The 23,552-nt window shown below is 44.9% G+C and overlaps 1 protein-coding gene across 1 annotated transcript; it reads left to right on the top strand.

Moving 5' to 3' along the window:
- Positions 1-498: 498 nt before the first annotated feature.
- Positions 499-21,513, top strand: Znf133 (zinc finger protein 133). Its single transcript, XM_045156918.1, has 5 exons — positions 499-590; positions 10,097-10,162; positions 10,272-10,398; positions 12,992-13,087; positions 19,567-21,513. The coding sequence occupies exons 2-5, from the start codon at positions 10,142-10,144 to the stop codon at positions 21,003-21,005; spliced, it is 1,683 nt and encodes a 560-aa protein (XP_045012853.1). The 5' UTR covers positions 499-590; positions 10,097-10,141; the 3' UTR covers positions 21,006-21,513.
- Positions 21,514-23,552: the final 2,039 nt, after the last annotated feature.

Consider the following 23,552-nt stretch of genomic DNA (forward strand, 5'->3'; position numbering starts at 1 on the left):
GACCCACATAAGTCAGCTACACAGGGTGGCATATGCGTCTGGAGTTAGTTTGCAGTGGCTGGAAGCCCTGATGCGCTCATCTTTCCTCTTATCTACCTCTCTCTCGCTCTCTAAGCAAATATATAACAAATAAAATTTTAAGTTAGGATGCAGGTCTGGAGAACTCAAGCTAAATGTCCCTGTTACGTCATTTCCGCTCGACCAGAGCAGGTGTCACCGGAGGCGGAAGTCACTGCAGGGGATGACTGGGTGGCGTAGTCCATGAGGTAGAGGCGTTGAGAGACAGGGTCACGGTAGGATGAGGAGGTTGATTACGTTTTATGAACACGATTTCAAGGGAAAAGAAGGGGAATCCAGCTGTCACAGTGGCCATGGTCCAGTTAACTGTGGCACGTTGCTCAGGAACAGATCCCACAGAAGCTGCAGGCCATCAGCGTGCTTCCGGCGGCGCTGAGCATGTTGGGAGTTGTGGTCCCTGAGCCTGGTGGAGGGCTCTGGGTAATGTAGTCTGGGGACACGCTGCGGGGGGGAGATTTTTTTTTCCCCCTCCCCCCAGCAAGTGCTTGGAGCCTTGTTCTTTGGTGGCGATGGTGAGTGTAGCTTTCGCCATCCTCGCCGCTCTACCCTATTCTGCACAGGGAGTAAGGGCTGGGGCACGGGATGAGCCTGGGAACTGGGGGGATGGCGTGGAAAAGGGAGTGGCGGGCTTGCTGGCCTGGTTCGCGCCGTGCTGCCCTCCTGGATGTCTTATTTTGGAGATGTGGGTATGCATGCAGAGTTGGGTGAACCCCAGCTGTGGGGCAGGGTGATAGGTGAGTGAGGGATCAGGCCCTTTGTGGTAGGGTTCTTGCCGGTGGGGAAAAGTTCAGACTTGAAATCTCAGTATTGGTAGAGGGGGTCGCTTAGGCTAGTAAGTCCCCACATTGGTGGGCATTAAGTGAGTAGCCTTTTAGGGGTCTCACTCAGTGGTAAGGTGGGACTGTCCTTAGGGCCATATGTCCCTGGAGTTTTCGTTGCTTAGGGGCTGGTGGTCTTTGGGTCTAACCATGTCTGGGCCTTACTGGTGTGGGGAAAGGGACCATCTGGCCTAGCCAAACAAGCTCCTATGCAGGGATCTCAGTTTGGTTTCCTTTGGTTTAGGGTTTTGGAGAGGTGGTCAAGATGGGACCCACTTGTCAAGTTTATTAAAGCTCTCAAAATTAGTGACCACAAGTATGCAAGGATTTTAGATTCCATTTGAATGGTTTATTAGGGAGAAATATTAGATAGCCAGAAATCAGATAAAATTCAGAAGATCCATTACCCAAATTCAATACCTTAGCACCTTGTGGCCTTGATTCACCTCAAAGTGGACACACTGGAGATATAGATATTTTTGGAGGCAAGCCCTACAGACTGCTTTTTTTTTTTTTTCATGTGAGAGAGTGACAGAAAGAATTGGCAATCCAGGGCCTCCAGCCACTGCAGTCAAACTCCAGGTGCGTGCAGCCCTCGTGCACATGTGTGAACTTGCACTTTGCACACTTGTGTCACTGTGTGTCTGGCTTATGTGGGACCTGGAGAGTTGAACATGAGTCCTTAAGCTTTGTAGGCAAGCACTTTAACTTCTAAGCCGTCTCTCCAGCCCTCCATATAGCCTTTAAGTGCAGTCTCTAAAGCCATATTTCCACAGGCTGTTACTTGATGGTTTGTTTGTTTTTTCAACCCTGACAAGGGGCTAATCTCACTGTACCTCAGGTTTCTGACCTGTTAAATGATAGTAACATCTACTTCATTGAGCTTTTGTAAGAATTGGGTGAGGTAAGACTCATAGGATGTCTACCTGGAACAGTCTTTGGTATAAGTGCTCAGTGTTATCTTTCATTACTACTGGCAAAGAGGATTGTCTTATACTCCCATTTTAAACTGCATGTCAGGGCAGGCTGAGTTCTTGGAGGACATCTCTGTTTCTAGGAATCTGCCCACAATTCTTTCCATCTTTTCTGTGGCAGGTACATTACTGATGCCTTTCAGAAAGAAGAGGTATACTACCCTGTTGTAGCTTATAGCTTGAGGATTTCTCCCCCCCCCCTCTCTGTGTGTGTGTGTATGTTTTGAATTAGGGTCTTGCTGTAGCCCAGGCTGACCTGGAATTCACTATATAGTCTCGGGGTGGCCTCGAACTCATAGTGATCCTTCTACTTCTGCCTCTGAGTGCTGGGATTAAACTACGCCTGGCTCAGTAGCCATCTCTTAACACACAGGGACAACTGGATACTGTAGCTTTATTTTAACACTTGTACAACTTTAACATGTATAATTTCAATGTTATACCCAACAATTTTAGTGATTTGTTAATATTATTTAATTCTCAGTCTGTATGTGACTTCCCCAATTGCTTAAAAAGTGTAACCCCACTCCCCAGTCAGAAGCCTTAATCAGAGTCAGGTTAAAGAAGTATCTGAGGGGCTGGGGAGATGATCAGTGTGTAAAGCACATGGTGTGAAGGTGTGAGTACCTGAGTTTGGATCCCCAGAACCCATGTAAAAGCCAAACACTGTAGTGGGCATCTTCAGTCTCAGCAGCCTAGAGCTAGAAAGCAGGCAGAGACAGGAGAATTCCCCAGAAGGGGCTAGTTAGTCTGACAAGTGAGGCTTGAACCAGAGACCCTGCCTCCTATGAGATGGAAGATGAGGTTTGACACTTGAAAGTTTTCCTCTGACCTCCACACGTGTTCTGTGACGTGCACACCTGTACTCAGTGCACACGCAAACACACACGCACACACACACAAACACACAGAAATACCTGAAATTTAGTTTGACATTTTTCCCTGTCTCTCCTATTTCTCCTGACCCTCCTTTATATATATATTTTTTAATTTTTATTTTAGAGAAGTAAGAGAGAGAGGAAGGGAGAATTGGAACACCTGGGCCTCAGCCACTGCAATTGAACTCCAGATGCTTGTACCACCCAGTGGGCATGTGAAACCTTGTACTTGCCTCACCTTTGTGCATCTGGCTTATGTAGGATCTGGAGAGTAGAACATGAGTCTTTAGGCTTCAGAGGCAAGTGCCATAACCAGTAAGCTATCTCTCCAGCCCCTTTTATTTATTTATTTATTTATTTATTTTTATGCTTTTTTCTTTTTCTTTTTTTTATTTAAAAAATATTTATTTGATTTTTCTTTTTCTTTTAATTTTAAAATTTTTATTAACATTTTCCATGATTATAAAAAAATATCCCATGGTAATTCCCTCCCTCCCCCCTGACACTTTCCCCTTTGAAATTCCATTCTCCATCATATTACCTCCCCATCTCAATCTCTTTTTCTTGTTTTTCTTTTTATGCTTTTTTTCAAGGTAGGGTTTTACTCTAGCTCAGGCTGACCTGGAACTCACTATGTAGTCTCAGGGTAGCATTGAACTCACAGCAGTCCTCCTACCTCTGCCTCCCGAGTGCTGGGATTAAAGGTGTGTGCCACTGCACCCCGCTAATTCATTTATTTTTATAAAAAAATATTTATTTGAAAGGAGAGAGAGAGAATGAATTGGCAGGCCAGGGCCTCTAGCCATTGGAAACAAACTCCAGATGCATGTACCACTTTGTGCGTGTGTCTTTACATGTGTACTGAACTATCAAACCCAGGTCATTAGGCTTTGCAGGCAAGCACTTTAACTCCAGCCATCTCCTGACCCTTCTGATCCACGTTAACAGTTATATGATTCCTGCTGGGCCTCGAGTTTTCCTTGCCCCCTTGTTCTTTCCAAACACACTTTCCATTTGCACGGCTGTGGCATCCTTCAGCTCCATCTGTGCATACTTCTTTTCCCCAGGCTGACCTCAAACTCACAGCGATCCTCCTACTTCAGCATCCTGAGTGCTGGGATTAAAGGTGTGCACCACCACACCTGGCATGGTGCATATGTAATTCCTTCCCTTACCCTGTGTCTCAATTTCTGCACCACTCCATTCTCCTGTCTATTCACTTCCTTTCCTTGTTTTTTTTTTTTTTTTTTTTTTTTTTTTAACCTCTGAGGTAGGGTCTCACTCTAACCCAGGGTGACCTGGAATTAGTCTCAGGGTGGTCTTGAACTCACAGCGATCCTCCTACCCTATGTCCTAAGTGCTGGGGTTAAAGGCATGTGTCACCATGCCTGGCCTTACCTTTTTTTGTTTTTTCCAGTTTTTTGAGGTAGGGTGTCACTCTAGCCTAGGCTGACCTGGAATTCACTATGTCGTCTCAGGGTGGCCTTGAACTCACAGCAATCCTCCTACCTCTCCTCCCAAGTGCTGAGACTAAAGGTGTGCGCCACCACACCCAGCTTAATTTCAAGAAATACTTTATTCATTTATTTATGAGAGAGAGAGAGAGAGAGGCAGGTAGAGAGAGAGAATGGATATGTCAGAGCCTCTCGCCACTGCAGATGAACTCCAGACTTATGCACCACTTTGTGCATCTGGTTTATGTGGGTACTGGGTAATTGAACCTACGTCCTTAGGCTTTGCAGGCAAGTGCTGTAACCACGGAGCTATCTTTCTAGCTCTATAGTAGTAATATAACCCCAAGAATAAAAACTCATCTGGCCACAAATAAATAATAGAATACAAATATACAGGGAAATGGGACAGCTGTTGACTAGTTAATGAATTTAGGATGGGGAGAGGAAATAGAACATTGTCATTTTGTAAGTGCCACAATAACAACTGTTGCATATAGTTTCATAGATGGATAATGCGTTAGTCACATTAATCATTGCTGGGACCAGATGCCTGACAAGAAGCAGTTTAAGGAAGCAAGAGTTTATTTTGGCTTATAGATCCAGGGACTACAGTTCGTCTCATGGAGGGGAGGCATGGATTCAGGACTGGGAGGCTGGCTGGTCACGGTGCATCTACAGGAAATGTGGCCAGACTAGAACCTCAGGACTCACCTACAGTGACCCACTTCCTCCAGCAAGGATCCACCTCTTCAGGGTTCCACAACCTTCCCAAACAGAACCACCAGTGGGCAAACAAGTGGTCAAGCACATGAGCCTATGGAGACAGTTTCCATTCCAAAACTACGTATGCTGAAATCAGTGAGGGGAAGCTTGAAGAGACAGGTCATTTGTAAAATCTTGGACTTTTTTTTTCCAAGATAATTATTAGTTATATGGGGAAATTAAGGAATTTACAGTGGAGAAACCCAGTAGACATCACCTTAACCAAGTGGTCAAGATCAAGGTTAACAACACCAGTAACAAGTTGTATCAGTATTATGGACTAAATGATTTGGTGGTGAAAAGCACACATATGAGGTATCCTTGCAAAAAACAGAATAACTTAACTCTTATGCATGAAAAGAAAATCAGACAAGCCAAGTGGGTTAATTTGCTTCCAAAGCATCAAATTCACAGAAGAGAAGAAAGGACAGAATCCATCATAGATTGGATGAGATTGAGTCGTGTGATAAGCACATGCAATGTGAGAAATTATTTCAGAGCAAGAACTTTAATGGCAAAATTAACATTCAGTGAGGTCAGCAGTGCTGTGTTATTGTTAACATCCTGGTTTTGAATTTTTTTTTTCCCCTTGGTTCTTTGAGGTAGGGTCTTGCTCTAGCCCAGGCTGACCTGGAATTCAATATGGAGTCTCAGGCTGACCTTGAACTCAGGTGATCCACCTACCCTCTGCCTCAGGGAAGCCTCAAGTGCTAGGCTTAAAGGCGTGTGCCACTATGCCCAGCCTGGTTTTGAAGTTTTATTTTGCATGTATGTCTAGTATGTGTGGTGTGATGTGCATCTGTACTGTGCACACATGTATGTGAAGATGTGTGTACCCTGTGCACAAGAGGAGAATGTCAGGTGTCCTCTGTCTCTCACTCACTCATCCACTTGTTTCCATGAGATAGAATCTCTCACTGAATCCTGAGCTGCCTTTTTTTTTTTTTTTTTTTTTTTTTTTTTTTTTGCCAGACTGGTTAACCAGTGAGCTCTAGTGATTCTGTGGGCTCCACTCCCCACAGGGCTGGGGTTACGGGTGTGTATGGCCATCTCCACCTGAAAAATTGAACTGAGGGAGAATCAGGCCCTGGCAGATCCTCATATGTATGTGGCAAGTACTCTTGCCCACTAAGCTATCTCTCATCCCAATTTCCTGGTTTTAATCATTGTGGCAAGGATTTCTAAGATGTTACCATTAGAGAAAGCTGGATAAATACTATTTAGGAATTGATGTTTTTGTAGCTTCTCTGTTAAAGTTAGTTCTAAATAAAAAGCTTTAAAAGTCCATCAGTCCTGTCTCTTGAGGGGCATGTTTATAAGTGATAAGTAGGTGTTAAATTTTTTTTTTTTTTTTTTTTTTTTTTTAAGGTAGGGTCTCAATCTAGCCCAGGCTGAGTTGGAATTCACTATGTAGTCTCAGGCTGGCCTTGAACTCACAGTGATCCTCCTACCTCTGCCTCCAGAATACTGGGATTAAAGACTTTGCCACCATGCCCAGCTTGATGTAATATTTTATTGTAGAGATTCTTCCCTAATATTAGACTTAAAATTTTGTCCAAAATTTGTGAGTTAGTCCATAATTTTCCTTTTTGTTCATCTGTCACCAAGTTTAGGTCTCATTGTTTCAAAAAGGTTACTAATTTTTTTTTTAACGTGGGAGAGAGAGAGAGAGAATGGGCATGCCAGAGCATACAGCCACTGAAAATGAATTTTAGCTGCATGTGCCACCTTGTGCATCTGGTTTACATGAGTCCTGGGGAATCAAACGTGGGTCCTTTGGCTTTGTAGGCAAGTGCCTTAACCACCAAGCCATCTCTCCAGCCCAGGATGGGTAAGGACTGGCTCTAGCTCAGTCGGTAGCGCATGAGACTCTTAATCTCAGAGTTGTGGGTTCGAGCCCCACGTTGGGTGCCAATTGCCCTGGCCAGCAGGGCTTCAACGGGAGCATGGACCCTAGAGAACCTGAAATGGAAGGGACAAGAGACACAAGGAACGGACAGGAAGACAGGAGTCTGATCAAGCTGCAATTTTTATTTTTCTCAGGGCGCCTTTTATACAGCAGAACAGGGGAGTTTGTCAGTAGTTTAGGTATTGCTACAATTTTGTTTTGACAGGATAAGGTCATAGGCCCAAGGCCACAAGATTAATGGCTTTAACAAACAGCTGCAGGCTTTGTGACTTTCCAGAACAGACAAAATGGAGTCATTACTCAAGATAGAGGCACTTTTGGTTGCCTAGTGCCCAGAAGCCTGACCATAACCTGGCCTTTTGCAAAAGATAAGATTCTGTAAGCAGTCTGCTGACCAAGCAGGCCCAGGCAAAATGGAGAGGCTTTTGCTATATGGCTCCCCACAGTTTTTCAGTGCTATGGGACACAATTTCGAGGTTGTTTTTTGTTTGTTTGTTTGTTTTTTCGAGGTAGGGTTTCACACTAGCTCAGGCTGACCTGGAATTCACTATGTAGTCTCAGGGTGGCCTCAAACTCATGTCAGTCCTCCTACTCCTACTTCTGCCTCCCAAGTGTGGGGTTTAAAGGCCTGTGCCACCAAGCATGGTGCCACATGACTTTAATCCCAGCACTCAGGATATAAAGGTATGAGTTTGAGGTCAGCCTGGGACTATGGAGTGAGTTCCAGGTCAGTCTGCACTACACCTTGAAAAGAACAAAACAAAAGAAAACAGACTCTGATCTAACAGTTTAGTAAAAATTTCCTTGTGGCCATCTCAGGTTGATTTTGGTGAGCTAAATTTCCTCAGAAGTTGTTTACATCATTTATAGGCACAGAAAGACAAGAAGTAAAACTAGGGTTGGGGAGGGAAAGGAGGGAATGTGAAGTTATTGTTTAATAGAGTCACATTGTAGAAGTGGCCTGAAAATAGATAGTGATGATGGCTTAGAAACATTGTGAATGCACTTAAACTGTACTTGTGAATAAAACCAGTGAATTCTGTGATATATTTAAAAATATTTTACTACAGTAAAAATTAAAAACCTAGGGCCAGAGAGATGACTCAGTGGTATCAGGTGTTTGCCTGTGAAGCATAAGGACCCAGGTTCCATTCCCTAGTACCCAGGTGAGCCAAATGCACAAGGTGGCACATGTGTCTGTAGTTTGTTGCAGTGGCTAGAGGCCCTGGCATGCCTGTTCTCTCTCTGCCTCTCTCTCTCTCTCTCTCTCTCTCCACACACACACACACACACACACACACACACAAAATAAAAATTTTAAATAAAAACTAAAAATTAAAAACTGCTTCATTCTGTTCTACATTCTACCAGTAAGCATGTCATCCTGCCTGCCCACATTTTGGATCTCCTGTCTTCCTTTGCTCTTAGTGCCCTGTGTGCTTCCCACCGGCCTCCCTGGGACACCTACTGAATTGTTCTTCCCCTAGACTCCTTTCTATTCTGGACCAAAGTTCCCAGGCTCAGCATTAGCACACACTTCCAAGTGGGCTCTCCACTTTGAAATAGTGCTGAGGAGAGGAGCTGAAAAGAGTGAAATTGGGTGGAGGTGACAGTGAGAACAGGCTGAGTGGCCAAGAGGTTCTTATGTGAGGACTCAGGATGTGACAGGAAGTCTACTGTATTGTTAGCTATGTTTCCTAAGCAAGGAAACTGAGGCACTACTTTATGGCAGAGGTGGGGCTCAAACTCAGGTTACTGTGGCTTAAATACTTCACATTCTCCACTTGTGCTTCTTAAGCCTGAGAAAGCAGAGGGCTATGGGATTGGGGAAGGTGCTGAGTTGTAGTTTATTTAGTTTTTGGCATAAAGGAATTATATGAATTTCAATCACTTAGATGTTTCATCTAATGTGATTGGTTAGCCAGTGTAGGTCTTAAACTATTGTTTTTCGTCCCACCTTACCCCTGGCCTTAAAAAAAAATTTTTTTTTTTTGAGGCAAGGTTTCCCTCTAGCCCAGGCTGACCTGGAATTCCCTATGTAGTCTCAGAGTAGCCTCAAACTCATGGCAGTCCCTCCTACCCAAGTGCTGGGATTAAAGGTGTGCACTACCATGCCCGGCATCTTTATTTTTTGACAATTTCATACATGTCCCACTTAGGGCAGAGCACTAAATGGTCACTCTCGGCAGATTTCACTATCTTCTCTGCATTAACCTCTTGCAAGGCTAAGGGCATACTAATCTGAGCACAAACACAGGCATTTAGAAGATAGTTTGACATGTCCATTTAGCAAAACCAAGTAGAAGTTTCCTCCCAGGGCCTGTGACCCAGCCATGGGCTTTTGACCATGTTCAGTGTCAGCCATGAATGAACTTCCTATGGAGTAGGCTTCAAATCTAATCAGAAATCAGTTGGTTACCCCAAACTATAACAAATCATACCACTATTACACCAGTGGGCATGTCTTGCCTGGTAGGTCAGTATTGTAGTATACCAGCTCCACAGTTGGGTAAGATTATTTAAATTTTTTATTTCTAAGGAGAGAGAGAGAGAGAGAAAAGAACATATGGGTGCTCCAGGGCTTCTAGCTGCTGCAGATGAATTCCAGATGCATGTGCCACTTTGTGCTTCTCACTTTATGTGGGTGCTGGGGAATCAATCCCTGGTTGTTGGGCTTTGCAGGCAAGTGCCTTAATTGCTGAGCCAACATTATTGGCTCCTGTTTCTAGATTTAAAGTTCTCAAAACTCTTATTTTTGGCTGGAGAGATGGTTTAGCAATTAAGGTGCTTGCCTGTGAAGGCTGAAGACCCATGTTCAACTCTCCAGATCCCATGTAAGCCAGACATACAAGGTGAGGCAAGCGCACAAGGTCACACATACAGACCAGGTGGCACACGCATCTGGAGTTTGATTACAGTGGTTGGAGGTCCTAGTGCACCAATTCTCTCTCTCCCCACTCTTTCTTGTTAAAAAAAAAATCTTGGGGCTGGAGGGATGGCTTAGTGGTTAAGGCATTTTCCTGCAAAGCCAAAGGACCCAGGTTCAATTCCCCAGGACCTATATAAACCAGATCCACAAGGTGGCGCATGTATCTGTAGTTCATTTGCAGTGGCTAGAGGCCCTGGCATGCTGATTCTCTCTTTCTGTCTCTCAAATAAATAAAAATTACTTTAAAAATTCTTCTTCTTATTTTTTTTTTTTTTGCATGTATATCCCAAATAGCTCATCTAGAACTTTGAGGAGAGATTCACAATTGCCACTGCCTGGATGGAAGCAGGATTTGAAAAGGTGAAAGCCAAGGGCAGGATCTGGCTATTGCACTGCCCCTCCTGGGGTGGAGCTCCTCTTGCCATGGGCAAGGCTGGGTCCAGCTGAGCAGGGCTGTCTTATGTTGCAGGCACACATGGCATTCAGGGATGTGGCTGTGGATTTCTCCCAGGATGAGTGGAGCCTGCTGAGCCCTGCTCAGAGGACCCTGTACAGGGAGGTGATGCTGGAGAACTACAGCAACCTGGTCTCTCTGGGTAAGTGTATCTCTGAGAACTCACAACTCGATGCTGGGAATTTTGGGCCATCCTTACAGCAGCCATCTTACTTTATGGCTTGGCCTTTGGATTGGACTTAAAAGCAAAAACTTTTTATTTTGTTTTTCTGGAAAAGATCAGATCATTTGTAGAGTTGAACATCAGTAGGTTTGTGTGTATGTGTATGTATGTGGTGTGTAGTGCTCTGCATTTCTAGGTTTGGTTTTGTTTTGTTTTTTTCCTGCAGTCTGGAGCTTTCTTCCTAAGTTCACTTCTTTTAAACAAGACAGAGCCTGTTAGACTTTTTGTTGTGATGAATCCCCAAGAAAACAACTTTGAGGGAGGAATTACTTCTGCTGGCTCACAGTTTCAGTGCATCATGGCGGGCAAAGCATGGTGGAACAGAGCAATTGCACGTCATGCATTTAGCTTTCTCCTTCTCCCCTGTTTATTCCATATAGCCATGCGGACCCCTGCTCTGTGGGGTGGTGCTGCCCACATTTAAGACAGGTCTTCCCTCTTTTTTATTTTATTTTATTTTATTTTATTTTATTTTCTGGTTTTCAAGGTACGGTCTCACTCTAACACAGCTTGACCTGGAATTCACTATGTAGCCTTAGGCTGATCTCAAACTCAGGTGATCCTCCTACCTCTGCCTTCTGAGAGCTGGAATTAAAGGCGTGTGCCACCACACCCAGTTTTCCTCCTCTTTAGAACCCATTTTGGAGGGGCTGGAGAGATGGATCAGCACTAACGACACTCACCTGCAAAGCCTAACAGTCTGGGTTTGATCTCCAGTGTCCATGTAAAGCCAGAGGTGCAAGGTGGTACATGCGTCTGGAGTTTGTGTGCAGTAGCAGAAGGACCTGGTTTGCCCATACTCACTCTCTCCTTGTCTGCCTCTCTCTCTCACATGAATAACTCATTTTACTTTTATTTATTTGCTTATTTTGGTTTTTCAAGAGAGGGACTCACTCTAGCACAGGCTGACCTGGAATTCACTGTGTAGTCTCAGGGTGGCATTGAACTCATGGCAGTCCTCCTACCTCTGCCTCCCATGTGCTGGGATTAAAGGCATGTGCCACCATGCCCAACTTGTTGTTTTTGTTTTTGTTTTAAAGAGAGAGAGAGAGACAGACAGACAGAACAGAGAATTGATACACTGGGGCCTCTGCTGCTGCACGTGTGCTCCAGATGCTTTTGCCACCTAGTGGTCATATGCAACCTTGCACTTGTCACACCTTTGTGCGTTTGGCTAACTTGAGGTCTGGCGTCAAACAGGGGTTATTAGGGTTGCAGGCAAGTGCCTTAACTGCTAAGCCATCTCTCCAGCCCTACAGTTTTTTTTTTAATTAATTTATTTGAGAGAGAAAGGGAAAGAGGCATATGAAAGAGTATGGATGCTCCAGGGCTAGCCATTGCAAATGAACTCCAGACTCATTTGCCACCTTGTGCATCTGGTTTACATAGGTACTGGGGAATGGAGCCTGGGTCCTTGGCTTTGCAGTCAATTGTCTTAACCATTAAGATATTTCTCCAGCCCTAGATTTTTATTTTTATTTTTTTAGTAACAACTTCCATGATTGTAAACAATATCCCATGGTAATGCCCTCCCCCGCCCACTTTCCCCTTTGAAACTCCACTCTCCATTATATCCCCTTCCCCTCTTAGTCAGTCTCTCTTTTATTTTGATGTCATAATCTTTTCCTCCTATTATGATGGTCTTGTGTAGGTAGTGATGGCACTGTGAGGTCATGGATATCCAGGCCATTTTGTGTCTGAGGGGAGCACATTGTAAGGAGTCCTGCCCATCCTTTGGCCCTTACATTCTTTCCACCACCTCTTCCGCAGTAGACCCTGAGCCTTGGAAGGTATGATAGAGATATTGCAGTCACTCCTGTCACTTCTTTCCAGCACCCTGATGCTTTCTGAGTCATCTCAAGGTCACTGCCATTTGCAAAGAGAAGATTCTTTACCAAAAGTGAGAGTAGCATTAATATATGGATATGATTATTAAGAGAAGTGCTTACTGGGCAGTTTGATAAGCATAGTATATACATTAGCCAGACAGCCGCAGACGTTACACCCCTAGGGCTCATGACTACTCCTATTGTAGGTTTTCAGTATCAGGGATGTTTTCCCTCCCGTGGAGCAGGCCTTCAGTCCAATCAGAGGGCAATTTGGTTTCTACCATGACAGACATGCCACTATTCGGCCTGTTGGCTCATTTGGCCTGGCTGGCAAAATTTAAGGCTTGCAGCGTCCACTGTTGAGTATCTTCACTGGTGATTTTTCTCTCTCCCATTGAACTGCATGCAGAATGGCTTCTTCCAGCTTTCTGTCAGCTGGTCTACATGGAGGAGGTTATCAGCTCAGTTCCAGCAGGATTTTTCAGTGGCCTTGCAGCCCAAGTGTGTGGAGTCTTCAGCCTTAGGGTCTTACCATCTATTCCTGGTGGGAAACCAAGGGCCTCGGCAATAGCCTGTAATGTTTCCCCCAATCTTTGTTTTTAAGTCTAATCCATTGGCTAAGTCAGAATTTCCTTGACCCCCATATAACCTACAGGCACCTTATTTTCTTTTCCTTTGAGCAGGAATTCTGTTTTCAAAACCAAAACTCATCATCCAGCTAGAGCAAGGAAAAGAGACATGGAGAGAGGAGAAAATATGTCCTCTGGCTACCTGTCCAGGTGAGGGGGAAGTGCTGGGCACATGGAACATGGCTGTCAGCAGCCCAGGTGGCTGGAGAGAGGAGGAGGAGTAAGGAAGCATGGAGACAGCTGTTCTCTTGGCTTTCATCCTCTTTTCCAGACTTCCATCTTCATGAAGGGCTTCCCTGGCATCTCCTTCTCCTCTCCAGTGAAGCCTTTCGTCCTCCCACTGGGAGTGACTTAGTTCTAGTCTTCTTTTGTTTGTTTGTTTGTTTGTTTGTTTATTTATTTATTTATTTGAGATAGGGTCTCATTCCATTCCAGGCTGACTGGATTCACTAGGTTGGCCATCCTCCTGCATCTACCTCCCAAGTGCTGGGATTAAAGGCATGTACCACCATGCCCAGTCTTCAAGGTTTTTTTACTTTAAAATTTGATTTACATGTGTGTGTGTGTGTGTGCGCGCACACACGTATGCACACATCAGGGCTACTTGCTGCAAACAAACACCGGATTTTTGCACCACTTATTGTGTCCAGCTTACAGCTGTGGCTTGGAAATTGAACCCTGGCCAGCAGGTCTTGCAAGCAAATGTTTCTAGCTGCTGAGCTGCCTCCCAGCCCTCTTTGTACCTATTATTCACCTGCTTGAAAGTATCATAAATTCCCCACGTCATCTTGAATTATATCACATCCTCCATTTCTTACTATGTTTTGCCTTTTATTTAACTTCAAGGTGCTATTAGTTATGTACAGGCTCATGAGATTTTTCTTTTTCTCAAATTTTTATTAACAACTTCCATGATTATAAAAAAATATCCCATGGTAATACTCTCCCTTCCCCCACCTTCCCCTTTGAAACTTCATTCTCCATCATATCCCCTCCCCTTCTCAATCAGTCTCTCTTTTATTTTGATGTCATGATCTTTTCCTCCTATTATGATGGTCTTATGTGCGTAGTGTCAGGCACTGTGAGGTCATGGATATCCAGGCCATTTTGTGTCTGGAGGGAGCACATTGTAAGGAGTCCTACCCTTCCTTTGGCTCTTACATTCTTTCTGCCACCTCTTCCACATTAGACCCTGAGCCTTGGAAGGTATAATAGAAATATTGCAGTACTGAGGCTCATGAGAATTTTATCTCATCTGTTAATGAAATTTTTTTTAAATATATCATTTATTTACTTATTTTGAAAGAGAAAGAGAGAGCAGGTAGAGAGAATGGGTGCATCAAGGCCTCCAGCCACTGCAAATAAACTTCAGATGCATGCGCCACCTTGTGTATCTTGCTTTATGTGGGTACTGGGGAATTGAACCTGGGTCCTTAGGCTTCACTTGCATTAACTGCTGAGCCATGTTTGCAGCTCATGTTAATGAAGTTTTTAACATTAAAATTATCTTTGTTTCATATAATACTCTTTCTTTTAGCTTCTTCTCTTTTTATTAGTCAGGTGACTTACTTTTTTTTTTTTTTTCTTTTCAGTTTTTCCAGGTAGAGTCTCACTCTAGCTCAGGCTGACCTGGAATTCACTACGTAGTGTCAGGGTGGCCTTGAACTCATGGCGATCCTCTTACCTCTGCCTATCGAGTGCTGGCATTAACGGTGTGCACCACCACACCCAGCAATAATTTTTTTTTTAAGAAAGAAATACTATGCTAAACTTATATGCAAGAAAATAAGTCACACTAGGTATGGTGTGACTCTTGGGCTTACTTCTTCCCATACCCTTGTGTGACCTTTCCTCTTTGTTTGCACACTCTTTATATAAAAATGTCAGTCATTTTGCTTGGGGCCCACCTTTATAACCTCATTTAGCAGCAAATCAGTCATATTGGGAGTTAGGACTTTGACCTATGAATTTGGGGAGAACACAATTCAAACATAACAGGATTGTTTCAATAATTTGGATGAACTTGGAGGGCTCACAGAAACAAATGATACGTGATCACAGTTACATGTGGAATATAAAAATGTTATATTAATAAAAGAGAATAGAATAGTAGTTACTAGTGGCTGAGAATGGAGGGGAGGTCAAGGAGACATTGGTCAAAGGATACAAAATTTCAGATGAGGGGAATGAATTCAAGAGATATGTTGTATAATATGATGACTAAATAATAATACATCTTTTTGTTTGTTTTCAAGGTAAGCTCTTACTCTAGCTCAGGCTGACCTGGAACTCTCTCTGTGGTCCCAGACTGGCTGTGAGCCCACAGCAATCCTACCTCTGCTTCCTGGGTTAATGGGATTAAAGGCATGTGCCACCATGCCCGGTATAATAATGTGTCTTGAAAATCTCTATGAGTAGATATTTAGGTATTCGTACCATGAAAAATGGCATGCATGTGAGGTAATGTATATTTAATTAGTTTGATTTAGGCATTTCACAGTATCTGCATATTCCAAAATAAATATTGTGCATAATAAATATTTTTAATTTTTATTCCTGAATTTAAAAAATTAGTTTGTTTTTGTTTTTGTTTTTCAAAGTAGGGTCTCACTGTGGCCCAGGCTGACCTGGAATTCACTATGTAGTCTCAGGGTAGGCTCGAATTTACAGTGATCCTCCTATCTCTGCCTCCCAAGTGCTGGGATTAAAGGCATGTGTCACCACGCCTGGTTTAGCTAAGCCACCGTGCTCAGCTTGAAATGTTTTAAAAGCAAAAATATGAAATTTCACAATTTTCTAATAGAGATCTTAAAATTGAAAAGCAACCCAGTCAGTGTTGATGTTTAAAATTACCTGGAAAACATACTACTTCTGAAATTTGTGAAGTTACTGTAGATTCTCACAATTTCTGGCACTGCCTGCAAACTAGGAGATAGTTGGACACATTTACTTATAAGTACTTATGAGTGCAGTCTTAGCTTATCTCATCTCTACTCAAGTCAGTATCTATACCTTGGAAATTTAAACTTTCTTTAAGAAATTGAACCATGTTAAAATTTCTCTGAGGGGGCTGGAGAGAATGCTCAGTGGTTAGAGTGCTTGCCTGCAAAGCCTAACAACCTGGGTTCTGTACTCATGTACTTACAGTACCCCTATAAAGCCAAATACACCAAAGTGGCACATGCATCTGGAGTTTGTTTGCAGCAGCTGGAAACCTGGTGCATCCATACTTTCTGTCTGTCTCATTTATCTCTATCTATCTCTGCTTGCAAAAAAAGTTCCCAGGGCTGGGGAGAGATGGCTTAGTGGTTAAGTGCTTGCCTGTGAAGCCTAAGGACCCCAGTTCGAGGCTCAATTCCTTAGGACCCACATTAGCCACATGCACAAGGGGGCGCATGCATCTGGAGTTCATTTGCAGTGGCTGGAGGCTCTGGCACACCCATTCTCTCTCTCTCTCTCTACCTCTCTCTTGTCTGTCGCTCTCAAATAAATAAATAAAAATAACAACCAAAAAATTTTAAAAATTCTCAGAGGATTCATTGTAATTCTGAATTGTATTTGGTATAAATAAAAGCCAGCCAGTATAGAAGTTAGAAGCCTGGGCCTTGGAAGGGTCTTTCTTATATCCAGATCACAGTCATCCAACCTACTCAAAATAGATGCAGGAGCTCTTTCTCCTGCCAGAGGGCCTACTTATTGCATCCTTGTGACCTGGCGTGCATGAGAGTAGACCAAGCAGGTATCAGTTGCAGTATCTGTCATATTCAAGAGTACAAAATAGCCAAGTGATTAAATCTAAAAACTTTACCCAATTCTGGAATTAACTGCCATACTTTCAAGGAAGTTGTTGGCCAGAAATAGAAATACAAACTCAGTGATGAGTTACACAACTTCAGACAACACAGATTACACAAAATAAACATAGTGAGTACTTAATGGAAGCAGTCAGGGTTGTCACTGCTGAGGAACAGGATTTGGGCATTACTCAACCTGGCCTAAGTACCAGTAGGGGTATTCCATAGCACTGGGGCTAGGGAGAGATGAGCATCCGCTCCTAAAGTAAAGATCCCTGGAGAGCTGGAGAGATGGCTTAGCAGTTTAGGCACTTGCCTACAGAGTCTAAAAGCCTGAGTTCAGTTCCCCTGTACCCATGTAAAGCCAGATGCCCAAAGTGATGCATGTGTCTGGAGTTCATTTGCAGTGGCCGGTGGCCCTGGTGCACCCATTCTCTCTGTCTTTATCCCTCTCTCTCTGCTTGTAAATAAATAAATAAAATGTTTAAACAAAGATCCCTGGAACTATTTGTTTTTGTGTTTTTTTTTTTTTTTTTTTTGGTTTTTTGAGGTAGGGTCTCACTCTGGCCCAGACTGACCTGGAATTCACTATGGAGTCTCAGGGTGGCCTTGAACTCATGGCGATCCTCCTACCTCTGCCTTCCCAGTGCTGGGATTAAAGACGTGCGCCACCACGCCCGGCTCCCTGGAACTATTGACACAAAACAGTTGAGCTTAGTTACTTGCCTGGCATCAAAAGGTAAAAGGAAAGACATTTGTTTAATAGTCTGCCAAGTAGAAAGGCAGGAATTCTTATGTTAGGAAAGGATGGTTCTGCTAACTATAATAATTAGGTAATTATCATGGTTATGGTAATTATAATTCAGTTATAATTAAAAAGTTGCATTTCGCATAGGATTGAGTATTTCTGGATCTGTAGATATATACAAAGTTTGATAGCTTTGAATTTTCACTGGTCAAGGAGAGTGTTTATATAGATTCAGTAAGACCTTCACTAATTCTACAAATTGCTTACCCTTAGGTGACTAGTACCACTTGTGATGAAACTCAAGGTTACTATTTCATTCTAAAAGAGAGAGGTACAATGTAGACAAATTTTTCTATCCTTTTTAAAAATATTTTAAGTCAGTACTTGATGTTTGTTGTTTTGGTCTTCCCAGGACATGTAAATTCCTTCTGTTCACAAACTGTCTACTGAAGGCTGTCTTTTTAAATTATTTATTTATTTTTGAGACAAGGTCTCATTGTGCAGTCCAGGCTGGCCTTAAACTCATTGTATACTTCAGGTTGCCCTCAAATGCATGATCCTCCTGTTTTAGCCTACCAGTCTCTTCCCTTCCTCTTCCTTCTTTGCATCAAACCCCAAGGAGCGAGGTGTGGTGGCGCACCCCTTTAATCCCAGCACTCGGGAGGCAAAGGTAGGAGGATCGACACAAGTTTGAGGCCACCCTAAGACTACATAGTGAATTCCAGGTCAGCCTAAGCTAGAGTGAGACCCTACTTCAGAAAACAACAACAACAACAACAAAAAAACCCCAAGGAATTGTGTGTGCTAGGCAGGCACTGTTCCACTGAACTGGATCCCCAGCTTCTAAAGGTTTTCTTTTACACTCATTTCTGGGGAAATTTTATTTTCACTGATTTAGAAGTTAACAAGGCTTAGAGATGGTAAGGGGCACCATGAGGGAGCATTGGGCCCTGGAGAAATTCTGACATAAGTAGTCCTCTGGTACACGTTTATCAGGGTGGGGTTACCCAAGTTCAAGTGTTCTACACACTTTAGCCAGTCTCTTACGCTGCTTTTCATTAAGTCACAATTGTGCTGTCTGTCTGTCCTCAAAGAGAAGTCAAGAAATATGTTTTCACATGGGTCCTGTGGTTCCTAGCTCTCAGTCAGAAACCATCTACCACTACTTGTGAATATGGTATCTGTCAATATGTGGTTGTGCATCAGAAGATAATTGTAGTAATAGTGTAGAGACTTGGATTTTTTTTTTTTTTTTTTGAGGTAGGGTTTCACTTCTGCCCAGGCTGACCTGGAATTCACTATGTAGTCTCAGGGTGGCATTGAACTCATGGCAATCCTACCTCTGCCTCCTGACTGCTAGGATTAAAGGTGTGTGCCACCACGCCCGGCGAGACTTGGAATTTTGGCCATGTTTACATATGGAAGGTGCCTGTGATAATTTTAAATATTTTTATTTATATATTTGAGTGAGGGGGAGGAAGGGAAGGGAGGAAGAAGGGAGGGAAAGAGAAAGAGGCAGAGAGGGCTGAAGAGATGGCTTAGCGGTTAAGGTGCTTGCCTGCGGAGCCTAAAGACCCAGGTTCGATTCCCTAGTACCCACATAAACCAGATGCACATGGTGGTACATGCACCTGGAGTTTGTTTGCAGTGACTGTGGCCCTGGCATGCCCATTCTCTCTCTTTCTCTGCCTCTTTCTCTCTCTCAAGTAAGTTAATAAAAAATAACATTTTAAAAAAGAGGCAGACAGAGTGAGTATGGGCATGCATGTGCCACCTTGTGCATCTGGCTTTACATGAGTACTGGGAAATGGAACCCAGGCCATCAGGCCTTGCAAACAAGCGCCTTTAACCATGAGCCTTCATCACCCCAGCCCCTGTGATGCTTTTGTAGCATCCAGTCTGGAGTGTAATGGGATATGTACCATATAGTGATGGGCTGGAAAGTAGGTCATGTGAAGGAAGTCTCGGTTGAATGGCCCTTGGTTTCAAGCATTTTGAAGAACAAGGCCAGGCCTCACTAGATGAGGCAGATTTGTTTGGGCTTCCCGGTGAGGAGGACTCCATTCTGATTCAGATTCTCTCTGCAGCAGAACCAAAGCCTGAAGGTCGTCCCAGTCCTGTGTGCCCTGCAGATCTCTCCACTCAGACATTCCCTGTGCAGCAAGTGCTGTGTAATCACCCTCCCTGGATCTTCACATGCCTGTGTGCAGAAAGGCCTGCTGAGCCAAGGGACCCACATCTGGCGGACCCGGAGAAGCAGCCACGCGCCTCTGATGGGAGCTCTGGGAGAGAGAACCCGGGAGGCGGAGAGAGAGAAGGGACCAAGCCGTCATTTGGAAAGACTAAGAAAAGAAATATGGGGCCCTTCTCCAGGCCATCCCAGAAGCAGTCCATCGGCTCTCACAGTGGCACCAGGGGGCTGGCGGGGGAGGCCAGCCCAGCTCAAGCCGGGCGCCCCAAGGAAACGGACAAGTTGCTGCAGCAAATCCAAGTCTTGGGGTTCGGAACTGTGAGCTGTGGAGAGTGTGGACTGGGCTTCAGCAAGATGACAAACCTGCTTAGTCACCGCAGGGTGCACTCGGCGGAGAAGCCGTTCGTGTGCCGGGAGTGTGCGAAGGGCTTCAGTCTGAAGAAGAGCCTCGCCAGACACCAGAAGGCGCACTCGGGGGAGAAGGCCGTCGTGTGCCGCGAGTGCGGGCGAGGTTTCAACCGGAAGTCCACGCTCACCATTCACGAGAGGACGCACTCGGGCGAGAAGCCTTACAGGTGCGGAGAGTGCGGGCGAGGCTTCAGCCAGAAGTCAAACCTCATCATCCACCAGAGAACCCACTCGGGGGAGAAGCCGTACGTGTGCCGGGAGTGTGGCAAGGGTTTCAGCCAGAAGTCCGCCGTGGTTAGACACCAGCGGACGCACCTGGAGGAGAAGACCATCGTGTGCGCTGACTGTGGCCTCGGCTTCAGCGACAGGTCGAACCTCATCTCCCACCAGCGGACCCACTCGGGGGAGAAGCCGTACGCCTGCAAGGAGTGCGGCCGCTGCTTCAGGCAGAGGACCACCCTCGTCAACCACCAGAGGACCCACTCAAAGGAGAAGCCGTACGTGTGCGGCGTCTGCGGGCACGGCTTCAGTCAGAGCTCAACTCTTAGCTCGCACCGGAGGACGCACACCGGGGAGAAGCCCTTCGTGTGCGGGGTGTGTGGCCGCGGCTTCAGTCTGAAGTCCCACCTCCACCGGCACCAGAACGTCCACTCCGGGGAGAAGCCGATCGTGTGCGAGGAGTGCGGCCGAGGCTTCAGCCAGCAGTCAAACCTCGTCCGGCACCGGAGGACACACTCGGGGGAGAAGCCGCACGTGTGCCGGGGCCGCGGCCGAAGGCACAGGAGGAAGCACTCGGGGGAGAAGCCGGCCGTGTGCAGGCCGTGCGGGCTCGGCTTTCACAAGTCAGCTTTAATCACACACAAGCGGGCACAGTCTGAAGACAAGCCCTCTGTGTGCAGAGACTGTGGCCAAAGCTGTATCCAGTAGTCACGCCTCACGTTACATCAGATGGCACACAGGGGGACAGGCCCTTGTGTGCAAGACCTGTGGGCAAGGCTTCAGGCAGAAGTCTCACCTCCGCAGAGGCAGGAAGATGAAGTGTCTCCATCACAAACTGCCCCTTCAGCCCGATGCTGAGGACTGTTTGAGATCCTGTTCTGACCCTTGTATTCTCTTTGGAAATGCAGGTGGTGGAGAGGTCCCATAGTCAAAGTTCTGACCCTGTCATGAAATGGGATAGAAAGATACACTTGCTAAGCGATCAACAGACATTCACGTAGGTTACTGTCTTCCCAGTCAATCTTCATGCTTTGTGGCCTTTTATTCTAGTAAACTTTTTGTCTTTGCAAATCTGACCCTTAGCTGTGGCTTCATTCTCCCATAGGAAACGAGGAATGATATTCTTTAGGTCACTGTCCCCAAGAATTAAATTGCTTACAGGACATACAGCCCAAGCCACTCACATTTGTTTATTGGAAGGTCTGGTCTTTTGTGTGGAATGAAAGTGAAATGAGGACACCCAGAAAATGTGACTGCACCCTCACCTGCAGCCACCCTCTTCTGTTTCCTGTGACAGCACCTCCCTGTTCTCATCCCTTAACTGCCTTTATTGCTTTCCTTACATTTTGGTTCTTGTGTCTGTCACCGTGGGCTGTCTTACCAAAACAGTCCCAGCACTCCCTTCCCACGGTCTGGTCATTCAGAGATATCTAAGCAGTTCTTCAGTCTTAAAGCTCTGGGACTCAGGCCCACCTGTATCAGACCACCAAGAGCATGACTGATACCGAGCCCAAATCCCTACCAGTTACACACCATCATCCGCACTCCAGTGAGTATGACAGTCTTCCTTAGCCTCCACTTACAGGGATGAGATGACGTGAGATCACACTTCAAACCCACCCTGTGGTGCCGGAGTTTAAGGCTTTAACCATGTTCCTCAGCATTCTGTCCCAGGTATCATTCTCCACACCCGCCATTCTGCTCCCTGCAATCAAGTCTTTTAACCACCCAACCTTGATAGTTCTTCAAAGAAAAAGGGCTAAACATATTTTGACATATTTAAAGATTCTCAGCCATTCCTTCTCAAATGTGTTTTAATCCAAGGTGGTTTTGCTAAGCTGGGTGTGGTGTCACACGCCTTTAATCCCAGCACTCGGGAGGCAGAGGTAGTAGAATCACCATGAGTTCGAGGCCACCCTGAGACTATATAGTGAATTCCAGGTCAGCCTGAGCCAGAGTGAGACCCTACCTCAAAAAACAAAAACAAAACAAAAAGTGCTTTTGCTCAAGTAAGTGACCTTTGAAGGTAAAGGTCATCTCTAGGGCACAGCTGTTAAAGATCCTTTTCAGGGCCTTGGAAAGATGGTGTAGCTTGGAAACTATGCAAGATAGTTTAGGGGAATAGAAGACTACAGCACTTTGACACTTAACCCAAATGTCCTGAGGATTTGTGGATGTGGTTTTGTCTAATGGAATGAAGATCAGTTAGAAGCATAGGAAACAAAACAACAAAAACATTGGGTGGATATATACGGAGGTGGGCTGGAGAGATGGCTTAGAGGCTAAGGCGCTTGCCTGCAGAGCCAATCATATCTGGGTTTGATTCTCCAGTACCCACATAAGCCAGATGCACTAAGTGGCACATGCGTCTGGAATTCGTTTCCAGTAACAGGAAGGTCTTGCACGCCCATACTCATCCACCCTGTTCTCTTAGATGAATAAATAAAAAGCATAGGAAACTGTTGCAGTCTGGTTCGCATTGCTGGTAGAAATCACCCAACCAAGAGCAGCTTCTGGGAAAAAGATTTATTTTGGCTTACAGGCTCGAGGGGAAGCTCCACAATGGCAGGGGAAAATGATGGCATGAGCAAAGGGTGGACATCACCCCCTGGCTAACATAAAGTGGACAATAGCAACAGGAGAGTGTGCCAAACACTGGCATGGGGAAACTGGCTATAACACCCATAAGCCCACCCCCAACAATACACTCCCTCCAGGAGGCATAATTCCCAAATATCCATCAGCTGGGAACCTAGCATTCAGAACACCTAAGTTTATGGGGGACACCTGAATCAAACCACCACAGAAACCCATGCCATTTTAAATAGGAAGAGAAACTTGGATTGAAAAAGACCAAAACAAAACAAAACAGAATAATACCCCAGCTTTTCTATGGGTAGAGGGGCCAGCAAACAGGCATTTCTCAGTGAAGACACAAAAGCCATGGAGAATCACTCCCAGTGGGCAGTACTGGGTGCTAACAAGGGAGTGGGAGCAGCTGCCGAGCTAACTTCCCATGAACTAGTGCCTGCTGTTTACTTTTAAATAGGAACATTTGTTGAGTGGTTCTATCCCCGAGTCCCTGTCAAACACTAGGTATGCATCCTTGGTTTGCAAGGTCTCAGATATGATGTCACAGGTGCTGTAGACTCTGTACCTTGTTCTGATTTGGAGAACACACTCCAGAACGTTGAGCCAGTTTCATAAAGGGTCTTAGGAGAGACAACTATGATTCTCCTAGGATGGACATGAAGT

Source organism: Jaculus jaculus, chromosome 8 (genome assembly GCF_020740685.1).
Source record: "Jaculus jaculus isolate mJacJac1 chromosome 8, mJacJac1.mat.Y.cur, whole genome shotgun sequence".
In the NCBI taxonomy this organism is placed as follows: domain Eukaryota; kingdom Metazoa; phylum Chordata; class Mammalia; order Rodentia; family Dipodidae; genus Jaculus; species Jaculus jaculus.

Excerpts from the sequence above, each read along its gene's own strand:
- Znf133 (XM_045156918.1), top strand. The coding sequence starts at position 10,142 with ATGGAAGCAGGATTTGAAAAG. Across the intron at positions 10,163-10,271 it reads TGGAAGCAGGATTTGAAAAG|GCACACATGGCATTCAGGGA; the intron begins GTGAAAGCCAAG and ends CTTATGTTGCAG. Across the intron at positions 10,399-12,991 it reads CAGCAACCTGGTCTCTCTGG|GAATTCTGTTTTCAAAACCA; the intron begins GTAAGTGTATCT and ends TCCTTTGAGCAG.